Consider the following 15,884-nt stretch of genomic DNA (forward strand, 5'->3'; position numbering starts at 1 on the left):
TTGTGTGTATTTCTAAGGTGGATATAGTAATCAGTCTGTTTGTGTGTATTTCTAAGGTGGATATAGTAATCAGTCTGTTTGTGTGTATTTCTAAGGTGGATATAGTAATCAGTCTGTTTGTGTGTATTTCTAAGGTGGATATAGTAATCAGTCTGTGTGTATTTCTAAGATGGATATAGTAATCAGTCTGTGTGTATTTCTAAGGTGGATATAGTAATCAGTCTGTTTGTGTGTATTTCTAAGAAGGATATAGTAATCAGTCTGTGTGTGTGTATTTCTAAGGAGGATATAGTAATCAGTCTGTTTGTGTGTATTTCTAAGGAGGATATAGTAATCAGTCTGTTTGTGTGTATTTCTAAGATGGATATAGTAATCAGTCTGTGTGTATTTCTAAGGTGGATATAGTAATCAGTCTGTTTGTGTGTATTTCTAAGGTTGATATAGTAATCAGTCTGTTTGTGTGTATTTCTAAGGTAGATATAGTAATCAGTCTGTGTGTGTGTATTTCTAAGGTGGATATAGTAATCAGTCTGTTTGTGTGTATTTCTAAGGTGGATATAGTAATCAGTCTGTTTGTGTGTATTTCTAAGGTGGATATAGTAACCAGTCTGTTTGTGTGTATTTCTAAGGTGGATATAGTAACCAGTCTGTTTGTGTGTATTTCTAAGGTGGATATAGTAATCAGTCTGTTTGTGTGTATTTCTAAGGTGGATATAGTAATCAGTCTGTTTGTGTGTATTTCTAAGGTGGATATAGTAATCAGTCTGTTTGTGTGTATTTCTAAGGTGGATATAGTAATCAGTCTGTTTGTGTGTATTTCTAAGGTGGATATAGTAATCAGTCTGTTTGTGTGTATTTCTAAGGTGGATATAGTAATCAGTCTGTTTGTGTGTATTTCTAAGGTGGATATAGTAATCAGTCTGTGTGTGTGTATTTCTAAGGTGGATATAGTAATCAGTCTGTGTGTGTGTATTTCTAAGGTGGATATAGTAATCAGTCTGTGTGTGTGTATTTCTAAAGTGGATATAGTAATCAGTCTGTGTGTGTGTATTTCTAAGATGGATATAGTAATCAGTCTGTGTGTATTTCTAAGGTGGATATAGTAATCAGTCTGTTTGTGTGTATTTCTAAGAAGGATATAGTAATCAGTCTGTTTGTGTGTATTTCTAAGGTGGATATAGTAATCAGTCTGTTTGTGTGTATTTCTAAGGTGGATATAGTAATCAGTCTGTTTGTGTGTATTTCTAAGGTGGATATAGTAACCAGTCTGTTTGTGTGTATTTCTAAGGTGGATATAGTAATCAGTCTGTTTGTATGTATTTCTAATGTGGATATAGTAATCAGTCTGTTTGTGTGTATTTCTAAGGTGGATATAGTAATCAGTCTGTTTGTGTGTATTTCTAAGGTGGATATAGTAATCAGTCTGTGTGTGTGTATTTCTAAAGTGGATATAGTAATCAGTCTGTGTGTGTGTATTTCTAAGGTGGATATAGTAATCAGTCTGTGTGTGTGTGTTTCTAAGGTGGATATAGTAATCAGTCTGTGTGTGTGTATTTCTAAAGTGGATATAGTAATCAGTCTGTGTGTGTGTATTTCTAAGGTGGATATAGTAATCAGTCTGTGTGTGTGTATTTCTAAGGTGGATATAGTAATCAGTCTGTGTGTGTGTATTTCTAAGGAGGATATAGTAATCAGTCTGTTTGTGTGTATTTCTAAGGTGGATATAGTAATCAGTCTGTTTTTGTGTATTTCTAAGGTGGATATAGTAATCAGTCTGTGTGTGTGTATTTCTAAGGTGGATATAGTAATCAGTCTGTTTGTGTGTATTTCTAAGGTGAATATAGTAATCAGTCTGTGTGTGTGTGTATTTCTAAGGTGGATATAGTAATCAGTCTGTGTGTGTATTTCTAAGGTGGATATAGTAATCAGTCTGTGTGTGTGTATTTCTAAGGTGGATATAGTAATCAGTCTGTGTGTGTGTATTTCTAAAGTGGATATAGTAATCAGTCTGTGTGTGTGTGTATTTCTAAGGTGGATATAGTAATCAGTCTGTGTGTGTGTGTATTTCTAAGGTGGATATAGTAATCAGTCTGTGTGTGTGTATTTCTAAGGAGGATATAGTAATCAGTCTGTTTGTGTGTATTTCTAAGATGGATATAGTAATCAGTCTGTGTGTATTTCTAAGGTGGATATAGTAATCAGTCTGTTTGTGTGTATTTCTAAGAAGGATATAGGAATCAGTCTGTGTGTGTGTATTTCTAAGGTGGATATAGTAATCAGTCTGTTTGTGTGTATTTCTAAGATGGATATAGTAATCAGTCTGTGTGTATTTCTAAGGTGGATATAGTAATCAGTCTGTTTGTGTGTATTTCTAAGGTGGATATAGTAATCAGTCTGTTTGTGTGTATTTCTAAGGTGGATATAGTAATCAGTCTGTTTGTGTGTATTTCTAAGGTGGATATAGTAACCAGTCTGTTTGTGTGTATTTCTAAGGTGGATATAGTAATCAGTCTGTTTGTGTGTATTTCTAAGGTGGATATAGTAATCAGTCTGTTTGTGTGTATTTCTAAGGTGGATATAGTAATCAGTCTGTTTGTGTGTATTTCTAAGGTGGATATAGTAATCAGTCTGTTTGTGTGTATTTCTAAGGTGGATATAGTAATCAGTCTGTTTGTGTGTATTTCTAAGGTGGATATAGTAATCAGTCTGTTTGTGTGTATTTCTAAGGTGGATATAGTAATCAGTCTGTTTGTGTGTATTTCTAAGGTGGATATAGTAATCAGTCTGTTTGTGTGTATTTCTAAGGTGGATATAGTAATCAGTCTGTGTGTGTGTATTTCTAAGGTGGATATAGTAATCAGTCTGTGTGTGTGTATTTCTAAGGTGGATATAGTAATCAGTCTGTGTGTGTGTATTTCTAAGGTGGATATAGTAATCAGTCTGTGTGTGTGTATTTCTAAGGTGGATATAGTAATCAGTCTGTGTGTGTGTATTTCTAAAGTGGATATAGTAATCAGTCTGTGTGTGTGTATTTCTAAGATGGATATAGTAATCAGTCTGTGTGTATTTCTAAGGTGGATATAGTAATCAGTCTGTTTGTGTGTATTTCTAAGAAGGATATAGTAATCAGTCTGTTTGTGTGTATTTCTAAGGTGGATATAGTAATCAGTCTGTTTGTGTGTATTTCTAAGGTGGATATAGTAACCAGTCTGTTTGTGTGTATTTCTAAGGTGGATATAGTAATCAGTCTGTTTGTGTGTATTTCTAATGTGGATATAGTAATCAGTCTGTTTGTGTGTATTTCTAAGGTGGATATAGTAATCAGTCTGTTTGTGTGTATTTCTAAGGTGGATATAGTAATCAGTCTGTTTGTGTGTATTTCTAAGGTGGATATAGTAATCAGTCTGTTTGTGTGTATTTCTAAGGTGGATATAGTAATCAGTCTGTGTGTGTGTATTTCTAAAGTGGATATAGTAATCAGTCTGTGTGTGTGTATTTCTAAGGTGGATATAGTAATCAGTTTGTGTGTGTGTGTTTCTAAGGTGGATATAGTAATCAGTCTGTGTGTGTGTATTTCTAAGGAGGATATAGTAATCAGTCTGTTTGTGTGTATTTCTAAGGTGGATATAGTAATCAGTCTGTTTGTGTGTATTTCTAAGGTGGATATAGTAATCAGTCTGTGTGTGTGTATTTCTAAGGTGGATATAGTAATCAGTCTGTTTGTGTGTATTTCTAAGGTGGATATAGTAATCAGTCTGTGTGTGTGTGTATTTCTAAGGTGGATATAGTAATCAGTCTGTGTGTGTGTATTTCTAAGGTGGATATAGTAATCAGTCTGTGTGTGTGTATTTCTAAGGTGGATATAGTAATCAGTCTGTGTGTGTGTATTTCTAAAGTGGATATAGTAATCAGTCTGTGTGTGTGTGTATTTCTAAGGTGGATATAGTAATCAGTCTGTGTGTGTGTGTATTTCTAAGGTGGATATAGTAATCAGTCTGTGTGTGTGTATTTCTAAGGAGGATATAGTAATCAGTCTGTTTGTGTGTATTTCTAAGATGGATATAGTAATCAGTCTGTGTGTATTTCTAAGGTGGATATAGTAATCAGTCTGTTTGTGTGTATTTCTAAGAAGGATATAGGAATCAGTCTGTGTGTGTGTATTTCTAAGGTGGATATAGTAATCAGTCTGTTTGTGTGTATTTCTAAGATGGATATAGTAATCAGTCTGTGTGTATTTCTAAGGTGGATATAGTAATCAGTCTGTGTGTGTGTGTATTTCTAAGGTGGATATAGTAATCAGTCTGTGTGTGTATTTCTAAGGTGGATATAGTAATGTATTTCTAAGGTGGATATAGTAATCAGTCTGTGTGTGTGTATTTCTAAAGTGGATATAGTAATCAGTCTGTGTGTGTGTGTATTTCTAAGGTGGATATAGTAATCAGTCTGTGTGTGTGTGTGTATTTCTAAGGTGGATATAGTAATCAGTCTGTTTGTGTGTATTTCTAAGGTGGATATAGTAATCAGTCTGTGTGTGTGTATTTCTAAAGTGGATATAGTAATCAGTCTGTGTGTGTGTATTTCTAAGGTGGATATAGTAATCAGTTTGTGTGTGTGTGTTTCTAAGGTGGATATAGTAATCAGTCTGTGTGTGTGTATTTCTAAGGTGGATATAGTAATCAGTCTGTGTGTGTGTATTTCTAAGGAGGATATAGTAATCAGTCTGTTTGTGTGTATTTCTAAGGTGGATATAGTAATCAGTCTGTTTGTGTGTATTTCTAAGGTGGATATAGTAATCAGTCTGTGTGTGTGTATTTCTAAGGTGGATATAGTAATCAGTCTGTTTGTGTGTATTTCTAAGGTGGATATAGTAATCAGTCTGTGTGTGTGTGTATTTCTAAGGTGGATATAGTAATCAGTCTGTGTGTGTGTATTTCTAAGGTGGATATAGTAATCAGTCTGTGTGTGTGTATTTCTAAGGTGGATATAGTAATCAGTCTGTGTGTGTGTATTTCTAAAGGTGGATATAGTAATCAGTCTGTGTGTGTGTGTATTTCTAAGGTGGATATAGTAATCAGTCTGTGTGTGTGTATTTCTAAGGAGGATATAGTAATCAGTCTGTGTGTGTGTATTTCTAAGATGGATATAGTAATCAGTCTGTTTGTGTGTATTTCTAAGGAGGATATAGTAATCAGTCTGTGTGTATTTCTAAGAAGGATATAGGAATCAGTCTGTTTGTGTGTATTTCTAAGAAGGATATAGTAATCAGTCTGTTTGTGTGTATTTCTAAGATGGATATAGTAATCAGTCTGTGTGTATTTCTAAGATGGATATAGTAATCAGTCTGTGTGTGTGTGTATTTCTAAGGTGGATATAGTAATCAGTCTGTGTGTGTGTATTTCTAAGGTGGATATAGTAATCAGTCTGTGTGTGTGTATTTCTAAGGTGGATATAGTAATCAGTCTGTGTGTGTGTATTTCTAAGGTGGATATAGTAATCAGTCTGTGTGTGTGTATTTCTAAAGTGGATATAGTAATCAGTCTGTGTGTGTGTGTATTTCTAAGGTGGATATAGTAATCAGTCTGTGTGTGTGTGTGTATTTCTAAGGTGGATATAGTAATCAGTCTGTTTGTGTGTATTTCTAAGGAGGATATAGTAATCAGTCTGTTTGTGTGTATTTCTAAGATGGATATAGTAATCAGTCTGTGTGTATTTCTAAGGTGGATATAGTAATCAGTCTGTTTGTGTGTATTTCTAAGAAGGATATAGGAATCAGTCTGTGTGTGTGTATTTCTAAGGTGGATATAGTAATCAGTCTGTTTGTGTGTATTTCTAAGATGGATATAGTAATCAGTCTGTGTGTATTTCTAAGGTGGATATAGTAATCAGTCTGTTTGTGTGTATTTCTAAGGTGGATATAGTAATCAGTCTGTGTGTGTGTATTTCTAAGGTGGATATAGTAATCAGTCTGTGTGTGTGTATTTCTAAGGTGGATATAGTAATCAGTCTGTGTGTGTGTATTTCTAAGGTGGATATAGTAATCAGTCTGTGTGTGTGTATTTCTAAGGTGGATATAGTAATCAGTCTGTGTGTGTGTATTTCTAAGGTGGATATAGTAATCAGTCTGTTTGTGTGTATTTCTAAGATGGATATAGTAATCAGTCTGTGTGTATTTCTAAGGTGGATATAGTAATCAGTCTGTTTGTGTGTATTTCTAAGAAGGATATAGGAATCAGTCTGTGTGTGTGTATTTCTAAGGTGGATATAGTAATCAGTCTGTGTGTGTGTATTTCTAAGGAGGATATAGTAATCAGTCTGTTTGTGTGTATTTCTAAGATGGATATAGTAATCAGTCTGTGTGTATTTCTAAGGTGGATATAGTAATCAGTCTGTGTGTGTGTATTTCTAAGGTGGATATAGTAATCAGTCTGTTTGTGTGTATTTCTAAGGTGGATATAGTAATCAGTCTGTGTGTGTGTGTATTTCTAAGGTGGATATAGTAATCAGTCTGTGTGTGTGTATTTCTAAGGTGGATATAGTAATCAGTCTGTGTGTGTGTGTATTTCTAAGGTGGATATAGTAATCAGTCTGTGTGTGTGTGTATTTCTAAGGTGGATATAGTAATCAGTCTGTGTGTGTGTATTTCTAAGGAGGATATAGTAATCAGTCTGTTTGTGTGTATTTCTAAGATGGATATAGTAATCAGTCTGTGTGTATTTCTAAGGTGGATATAGTAATCAGTCTGTTTGTGTGTATTTCTAAGAAGGATATAGGAATCAGTCTGTGTGTGTGTATTTCTAAGGTGGATATAGTAATCAGTCTGTTTGTGTGTATTTCTAAGATGGATATAGTAATCAGTCTGTGTGTATTTCTAAGGTGGATATAGTAATCAGTCTGTTTGTGTGTATTTCTAAGATGGATATAGTAATCAGTCTGTGTGTATTTCTAAGGTGGATATAGTAATCAGTCTGTTTGTGTATATTTCTAAGGTGGATATAGTAATCAGTCTGTGTGTGTGTATTTCTAAGGTGGATATAGTAATCAGTCTGTGTGTGTGTATTTCTAAGGTGGATATAGTAATCAGTCTGTGTGTGTGTATTTCTAAGGTGGATATAGTAATCAGTTTGTTTGTGTGTATTTCTAAGGTGGATATAGTAATCAGTCTGTTTGTGTGTATTTCTAAGGTGGATATAGTAATCAGTCTGTTTGTGTGTATTTCTAAGGTGGCTATATAATCAGTCTGTTTGTTTGTGTGTATTTCTAAGGTGGATATAGTAATCAGTCTGTTTGTGTGTATTTCTAAGGTGGCTATATTAATCAGTCTGTTTGTTTGTGTTTCTAAGGTGGCTATATTAATCAGTCTGTTTGTTTGTGTTTCTGTGGTGGATATATTAATCAGTCCAGTTGGTGCTGAAGATGTATCAGTGTTACTTAGTTGTTTATATTCAGATACAGTTCCTGTTCTGTTTGACACCTGGTATAATATTGACAGGAAGGGGTCAGTATCAACAAGTCCTTGTTAACTCTGGGGAAAGTCATTTCACACCTTGCAAGCCACGGAACATCGGGATCCTCTACATCTAGCTCGACGCAGAAAAAAAACATATTCGTCCCTTATCGAGAGTCTGTTTTAACGTGGTTGTTAAAAGAAAGTCTTGGAGGGAACTCTCGCACTGCTATGATTGCTACCATCAGCCCCTGTAACAATCACGTTGAAGAAACGTTGAGTACTCTGAGATATCCTTTACTGAAATATTTGTGTGTCTTCAAATGTGTTATCACTGAGTTAATATTAGAGTAACGAAGTAAGTTTCTACGTTTTGTTATTTACATTTTACAACATAAACCTTGTGTTCGTCATTAATATTATTGGAATTTTTATGTTTCGTGTTCAAGTTATTTACTTAAGTAGATATATGCTGTAAACTTAATATTTAGTAGAAAATAACCTGTTTATTTATTTGTAATAAAGTAAAATGTGTTTAAATACTATCTCTTATTGTTCTGCATCTCCATGTACTACATTTAGTCACATAAATAAATTTGAAAACAATTTTGAGAAATGTCCCAGTAGCTGAATTATGTTCCACTAAAACCAGGATTTACTGGTTCTGTTGAAATTGTTTGTCAACAAGAATTAATAATTTATTAGTCTAAGAATGTTTCTCGGCACGACAGAACAAACCGTGCTGTACATCAGATTTCTGTCACAATATGTTAATAAGCCTTGAATGAAATTTACAGAGCTCATCTATGAATGTGTATCTCAAGACGTCTGGTACAGGCATCAACACTTTTGCTAATAAAGCAGAGAATAACGTTTTGACCTTTTTTGGTCATCTGAAGCAGTCCTGAGATACATTTTCACTTCAAGTGGGTTTCTGGTCATCACAAATCATCTATGAATACCATACCTTGAAAGTAGTATTTGAGCATTGTGTTGAATCATGTTTAGGACAAAATACCATTCACAACACGTAGGATCAACTGAGTTTTTAGTTTATTTAACATATTTTAAAAGGCCAGTGTTGTCTGTAAACAAACTGTTATCATGACCACACAGATTCAAATAATTGATTCCTTAGCTCCCTGTACATATGCTCAACAGGCAAGAGATATTGTTAATGTTGCCAGAGTTAATGAAGATCCCAAGGTTCGATTAATTATAGGTAAGCTGTTTTGTTTTATGTAAAGAAACCTGTTCTGTATGCATCGGTAATTGCATATTTGACATTCTTTGGGAAAGTGTCACATAAGTTATAGCTGTTTTCAATGAAGTCATATAGTAATGTCTTTTTTTAAAAAGACTTTTTTATAACATTACATATTTTATTCAGTAGATTGCTTGTTAATGAGGTTCTGAAATTCAAGCAGTTATTGTTTTTCTGAAGAGCTCCGTGCTGAAGTCGAGCGACTCCGGAGTCAACAAGCACCCATGAGACCAGAAGAATATACAGCATGTGTAGAAGAAATAGCTGTCCTGAAGTTAAAACTTCAAGAATCTCAAAACCTTCTTGATCAGACAACCAGGTGATTGAAACTAAATAAAAACATAATTAATTAATATAAGACCTCTAGAGAAATCATTAGTTGATTGGTATGTGTGAAAAAAAACGAACTAAGTTAGTAATTTAGTACTAATTCAGTGAAATCCATTAATTGGTTGATGTGTGTGAAACATTCTATATTTAATTTCCTCTTGTAATTGTTTGTAAAGATTCATCTTTCCAAACGTTAGAGACCTTATGTATGTTACTTAAAGGGTCAGTGAGTTTGAAACCAACCTTTAACAAAATAAACAATGTTTCTTGTAGTGTGAAATAAGAAATTTTAAAAAGGTTCAAACATAAAGACATAGAGAGCATCCTTTTGACACTGACTGTTGCTATGGTGTTATCATCTTAGAGAAAAGTAATTTCAGTTTTTACACTGCAGTGTTTGTATTTTACGCTAGTAAACGTAAGGAAGCTGGAATAATCAGAAAGTTTATATTTATTGTCTAAGTTTGTTCTGTTAAATGTTATTAGGAGCTTTGTTACCAATAAGTAGACCCACAAGAATGTTGTATGAAGGGAAACATTTCTGTATTGGATATGGAAATCTGCACTTGACAAAGTAATACAAATTTAATTAAAAAAATAAATGGATTATAAAAAATGTGACCAGTTTCTTCCAAGTTTTTTTTATGTTTTGTTTCCTACTCAAGTTATCTTTTTAACAATTCTCATAAGTGCACAGTAATTCATTTAATGCAAAGTCAAAACGAAAGGTTTGTTTTAAATGTTCAGAAGTTTTTATTTGCAACAAAACTTTCTGCTCTTATCCATGATTTTGGAGCAGAAATAGTTCATAAAAAAGTGTTTTTAATCCTAATATGATACTGCAAGTTCACTTAATGTTTTACACTCAGGTTTTAATCTTAATATGATACTGCAAGTTCACTTAATTCTTTACACTCAGGTCTTGGAAGGAAAAACTTGAAGAGGCAGAAAAAAGGAAACAAGAAGAAACCACTCATTTGCAGGTTTGTAAGTCAGAGATGTTTGTCAAACTCTAGCCTAGCACTCTAGACGTTAGTCACTTTGATGTTTGTCAAACTCTAGCCTAGCACTCTAGACATCAGTCACTTTGATGTTTGTCAAACTCTAGCATAGCAGTGTAGACATCAGTCACTTTGATGTTTGTCAAACTCTAGCATAGCAGTGTAGACATTAGTCACTTTGATGTTTATCAAACTCTAGCCCTGCACTGTAGACATTAGTCACTTTGATGTTTGTCAAACTCTAGCCTAGCACTGTAGACGTTAGTCACTTTGATGTTTGTCAAACTCTAGCCTAGCACTGTAGACATTAGTCACTTTGATGTTTGTCAAACTTTAGCCGAGCACTGTAGACATTAGTCACTTTGATGTTTGTCAAACTCTAGCCCTGCACTGTAGACATTAGTCACTTTGACGTTTGTCAAACTCTAGCCTAGCACTGTAGACATTAGTCACTTTGATGTTTATCAAACTCTAGCCTAGCACTGTAGACGTTAGTCACTTTGATGTTTATCAAACTCTAGCCTAGCACTGTAGACGTTAGTCACTTTGATGTTTGTCAAGCTCTAGCCTAGCACTGTAGACATTAGTCACTTTGTTTGTCAAACTCTAACCTAGCACTGTGGACATTAGTCACTTTGATGTTTGTCAAACTCTAGCCTAGCACTGTAGACATTAGTCACTTTGATGTATATCAAACTCTAGCCTAGCACTGTGGTCATTAGTCACTTTGATGTTTGTCAAACTCTAGCCTTGCACTGTAGACATTAGTCACTTTGTTTGTCAAACTCTAACCTAGCACTGTGGACATTAGTCACTTTGATGTTTGTCAAACTCTAGCCTAGCACTGTAGACATTAGTCGCTTTGATGTTTGGCAAACTCTAGCCTAGCACTGTAGACATTAGTCACTTTGATGTTTGTCAAACTCTAGCCCTGCACTGTAGACATTAGTCACTTTGATGTATATCAAACTCTAGCCTAGCACTGTAGACATTAGTCACTTTGATGTTTGTCAAACTCTAGCCCTGCACTGTAGACATTAGTCACTTTGATGTATATCAAACTCTAGCCTAGCACTGTAGACATTAGTCACTTTGATGTTTGTCAAACTCTAGCCTAGCACTGTAGACATCAGTCACTTTGATGTTTATCAAACTCTAGCACTGTAGACATTAGTCACTTTGATGTTTATCAAACTCTAGCCTAGCACTGTAGACAGTAGTCACTTTGATGTTTGTCAGACTCTAGCCTAGCACTGTAGACATTAGTCACTTTTTGGACTTCTGTGTCACTCCGAGTATAAATATTTGCAATTAAACCTTCAAAATGGAATTAGAAATACAATATTCCAACAGTTCTTTTTACTCAAAAATATTTCAGAATTGATGTTTTAATATTACTTAATGTTTATGTAGTTTATTTTCTGAATAGAAACTCTGTCGTTGTCTCAACTATAAATATATCACACTCCTAAATTATTTTAAGTGTGTTTGCATCTAAACTCATTTTTCCCAATGAAATGTCAAAGTTTATTGTTTATGTAACATCTTCTGGATGTATTAGTTTAACTACATTTGTAGTTGGTGCAGCTAGAGGGGTGTTAAATCTTCATTTTTCTTATTCTAGAAAATGATACCTCTAAAACTTAGTGATGAACAGAAAGGACGGAAGACTATACGTATCCAAGAATACAGTAGTTTAATGGAAAAATTAGTCAAGCCTTTGGAAATGTTGAGCTTTAGCAACAATTCCAAGGTTTTATTCTGCTCCTCGTATCATAAGAAATCTGTGATTCTTTTGTAGTTTCTGATGATGACATGCCCATTTCTCTTAATATTTTGTGTTAAGTCTGTTTGAAAGCTTTGAGAATATCCTACGATAACAGATGAGGATATATAGGCTTACCAGTCCTTTTATATAGTACCTTATGTATTTTTTCTTCTTTACTTTAGAATACTGTCACCTTCCCACAACTGTTTGCAGACATTGAATGGTGATGTGGAACATTTTGGGCATAAACACCTACATCTTACCCTCCTAATTTCTATTTCTTACCTTGGATTATTTTAATTATTCTTCATGTGAGACTGACAAATGTCTGTTAAGATAGATAGGTGGTGTATCTGTACTGCAGCGTGGAACATAAGTCTGTAATCACCTGAAACACCTAGATATCCTGTACTCTGGGAATCCTTTCAGTTGTTTCAGCATTTTTTTTATTTTTGTTTAGGCTTCTTTTTGTATATAACAAAATATACATGTGTGTATGTATATATTAGTTTGTTATAATGAAAAAACAAACCGAAACAAAAATAAATTTTGAAACAAGAAATGCTGAAAGGATCTCAGGGTGCAAGCTACAGTGTGGTCAGGGTGCAAGCTACAGTGTGGTCAGCGTACAAGCTACAGTGTGGTCAAGGTGTACGCTGCAGTGCGAGATATAAATTAGTACAACATTTTTTGTTTAATTTGTTTTTACTTGTTTTATAACAAACTAATATGATTAATCAGAGGTTTGAATTTGCTGTTTTTAATGCAGTCCTTCCTCATGATTTTGTTTACTCTATCAGTATCAATTTTCTCTAAACATGTGTATGTATTGTTTTCAAGCACAATCTCTTCTTATTTATTGAAAACTAACAACAATTGGCATTAATCAAAATGTTATTGGACTAAAATATCAAACTATAATTGTTAACAAATGCATCTAATGCCATTTGTCGTTCACCAGTAAGTCTTTGTTAACCATGCAGGTTTAAATATTTAAGTAATCTGTTTGGTATTGTGGTGTTTATCATATTGAGAATCAGATGTTTGCACGTCTGTCAAATGTTGAGCATGTGTTGAGAATCAGATGTTTGCACGTCTGTCCAGTGTTGAGCATGTGTTGAGAATCAGATGTTTGCACGTCTGTCCAGTGTTGAGCATGTGTTGAGAATCAGATGTTTGCACGTCTGTCCAATGTTGAGCACGAATATTACTTTACTTTTCATGCTTGTGAAAGTTGATGGACTTACAAAGTTTTAGACTTTCAGTGATGTGACCTTAACATTATTTAATTTTTAATTGTACTTCATAGATCTAACCTTAAAACCAATAAAAAAGAACATATCTACAAATGATCGAGTTCTTGTGGTAGTTCACAATAGTTTATGTAAAACAATTCTCGGTGGTTTACATAAAGAGAGAAAAAAATTTATTCTTCTTAAAACGTACTTCTAAATGATACATTAACGTGAGATTTTCACAAAAAGTTCAATTAATTATTTTAATAATTGATTATTATTCTTTCTCACTTAAACAAATCAAAGCTTGTAAACTTTCCAAGTCTTTTTCCCTCTACTTAATTTTCTTCTAATTCATTAAAATTCATGGTAGTAATTATTTTTGTTACTCTCTATTCTCTCTATTCACCTGTTTGTTTATTGTTTTATGATTAATATTTGTATGACATAAAAGTAACTAAATCATTACTTAAAAAAAAGGTTACCAGTAAATTATTTTTAAAATACCTTTGATTTTAAGTAAGTAGCAGAATTAGAACAAAGGGTTTAACCTAATTCATAACTCATGGTTATATCTAGGAGGGTCAATAAAATTCTTTAAAAACATATTTCTGTGGTTTGGGCTCATGAATAGAAATATTGAAATAAACTTTGGTCATGTTATATGTGTATATATGTACATTATATTTTAGAAAACTGAGCTTCATCCTAGTGTTCGTGGTTGTGAATTTCTTTTTGACACTGTGGTTCAAAATGTTGTTGAGGAATTGAAAACCTTTCTTACGGTTTAATTTTATTAATGTAGAGAGAAGGAATTGCCTTGAGGGTTGATGGGAAAAGTCCTTGTTTGGTGAACTTAAATGAGGACCCTCAGTTGTCAGAAACCCTATTATATCTTCTTCACCCTGGACGGACTCGCATTGGTAGGAAGGACAACTCGAGTGATGTTGAGATTCAACTACATGGAAATCTTCTTATTAGGGAACACTGGTGAGTTGTGTTTTGTTGTAATGTGCACACCCATACGTAGATTGATATATACAAATAAGTTGGGCACTGATGTGAAAAAAAATTGATCTATGAAATAATTTTGTGAAGTAAAACCTATTTTTATAAATTTATCTGTTTTTAAAGTTTCTGAATTAATAATTGAAGTTTTTTGAAGTTTAGCTATTAAACATGTTCATTGTGATAAAACTTTGTTCCAATGCAGAAGTATAGTTCTTAAGACTGCACTGTAAATCAGAAGAGAGCGTATTTGTTTGACTTTTTGTCTAACGCAGTCTCGTAGGCAGGTTATCTCAAGGTTAGATAAATAGCTTTTGACCAAACTTATGCCACAGGTATTAAAGAGAAAGCTCTAGACATGATTAACCTTTTTGAGGTTAGAGGTCAAGGTCAAAATGATTCTTTTTTGTTTGATAATTTTGAAGTTAACCAACTTCGATGAAAGTTAATTTTTTATTAAGACATTTTTCCTACATTTTCAGTCTTTAGGGCAGACGATTACAAGTTTCATGTTCTAATTGAAAAAAAAACAAAAAAACATTTGTTAAATGATACCACCAAGGACAGAATGGTCAATGGTCATGTAATGTTAGTTTTTTTATTGTATTTATGGTAATTTTGTGTGCTTTAAAAAAACTTGGAACCAGAGACTAAGTATACAACTTTCAAAAATCCTGAGATTTCTTTGTAACTGAAAAGAAAAAAAAAGGTGCTGAACCCAAACCATTTCTGTTGTTTCTTTGATAACCAGGAACAGTAAACTATGAAATATTTTATGACTTGTTATATCTAAACTATGTCTTCACTTATACTACTATTGTGGAGAGAAGTCACAAACTAACAACCACTCTTTTCAGCATTTTGGAAAATAATGAAAGAGAAGTTAAAGTGATTCCAATGTCAAATGCTCCTGTTTATGTAAATGGACAAGAAGTTACAGAATCAACAGTTTTACGGCATGTAAGTATTTATATTATCACTGGTTCTCTTTCTTTCTCCTCTGTGCAAGACCCGGCATGGCCAGGTGGTTAAGGTGCTCGACTCGTAACCCGAGGGTTGCGAGTTCGAATCCACGTTGCACCAAACATGCTCACCCTTTCGGCCATGGGAGTGTTATAATGTGACCATCAATCCCACAATTTGTTGGTAAAAGAGTAGTCCAAGAGTTAGCAGTGGGTGGTGAAGACTAGCTATCTTTCCTCTAGTCTTATGCTATTAAATTAGGGACGGCTAGTGCAAATAGCCCTCATGTAGCTTTGAGCGAAATTCAAAACAAAATAAAACTCTGAATATTTAAGAAAAGTAAAGTTTTACTGCAGACATTTGAGGATAGTAAAAATGAGAAGAAAAAAAATAAGAAAACAGCACCTGTGCTTATGTGTGCATATTTTTGTGTTTACACACATTTAAAACGATATGATTATGTAATAATTGTACAATCCCAGAAAGACAACATATGTTTTTCAGCTACTGACTCTTGTATTTCTTGTATTCATTTTAATTGTATACAATAATAAAATTAAAGTTTCTCTTTTTGTTTATATTTCACGAATAAGCGAGAAGTTTCATAAGTTAAGAGTCACAACACTTAGGTAATGTTTCAGTACATGTGTAAACTAAACATTGTTGACTGATAGCAGTAAGAGTCACAACACATAGGTAATGTTTCAGTACATGTTTAAACTAAACGTTGTTGACTGATAGCAGTAGGAGTCACAACACTTAGGTAATGTTTCAGTACATGTTTAAACTAAACGTTGTTGACTGATAGCAGTAGGAGTCACAACACTTAGGTAATGTTTCAGTACATGTTTAAACTAAACATTGTTGACTG

At 33.6% G+C, this 15,884-nt stretch overlaps 1 protein-coding gene across 1 annotated transcript in view; it reads left to right on the plus strand.

Annotated features, from left to right (window-relative positions):
* The window catches only part of LOC143228729 (uncharacterized), a 101,784-nt gene that overhangs the window by 30,889 nt on the left and 55,011 nt on the right, over positions 1-15,884 (plus strand). Inside the window, exons 10-15 of the mRNA XM_076460020.1 lie at positions 7,490-7,734; positions 8,593-8,666; positions 8,889-9,027; positions 9,958-10,021; positions 13,848-14,032; positions 14,908-15,010. Of these exons, the coding sequence (XP_076316135.1) occupies positions 7,490-7,734; positions 8,593-8,666; positions 8,889-9,027; positions 9,958-10,021; positions 13,848-14,032; positions 14,908-15,010 (810 nt within the window). The remainder of the gene's footprint in view (positions 1-7,489; positions 7,735-8,592; positions 8,667-8,888; positions 9,028-9,957; positions 10,022-13,847; positions 14,033-14,907; positions 15,011-15,884) is intronic.

The sequence above is a fragment of the Tachypleus tridentatus genome, chromosome 10 (genome assembly GCF_004210375.1).
Source record: "Tachypleus tridentatus isolate NWPU-2018 chromosome 10, ASM421037v1, whole genome shotgun sequence".
Lineage (NCBI taxonomy): Eukaryota > Metazoa > Arthropoda > Merostomata > Xiphosura > Limulidae > Tachypleus > Tachypleus tridentatus.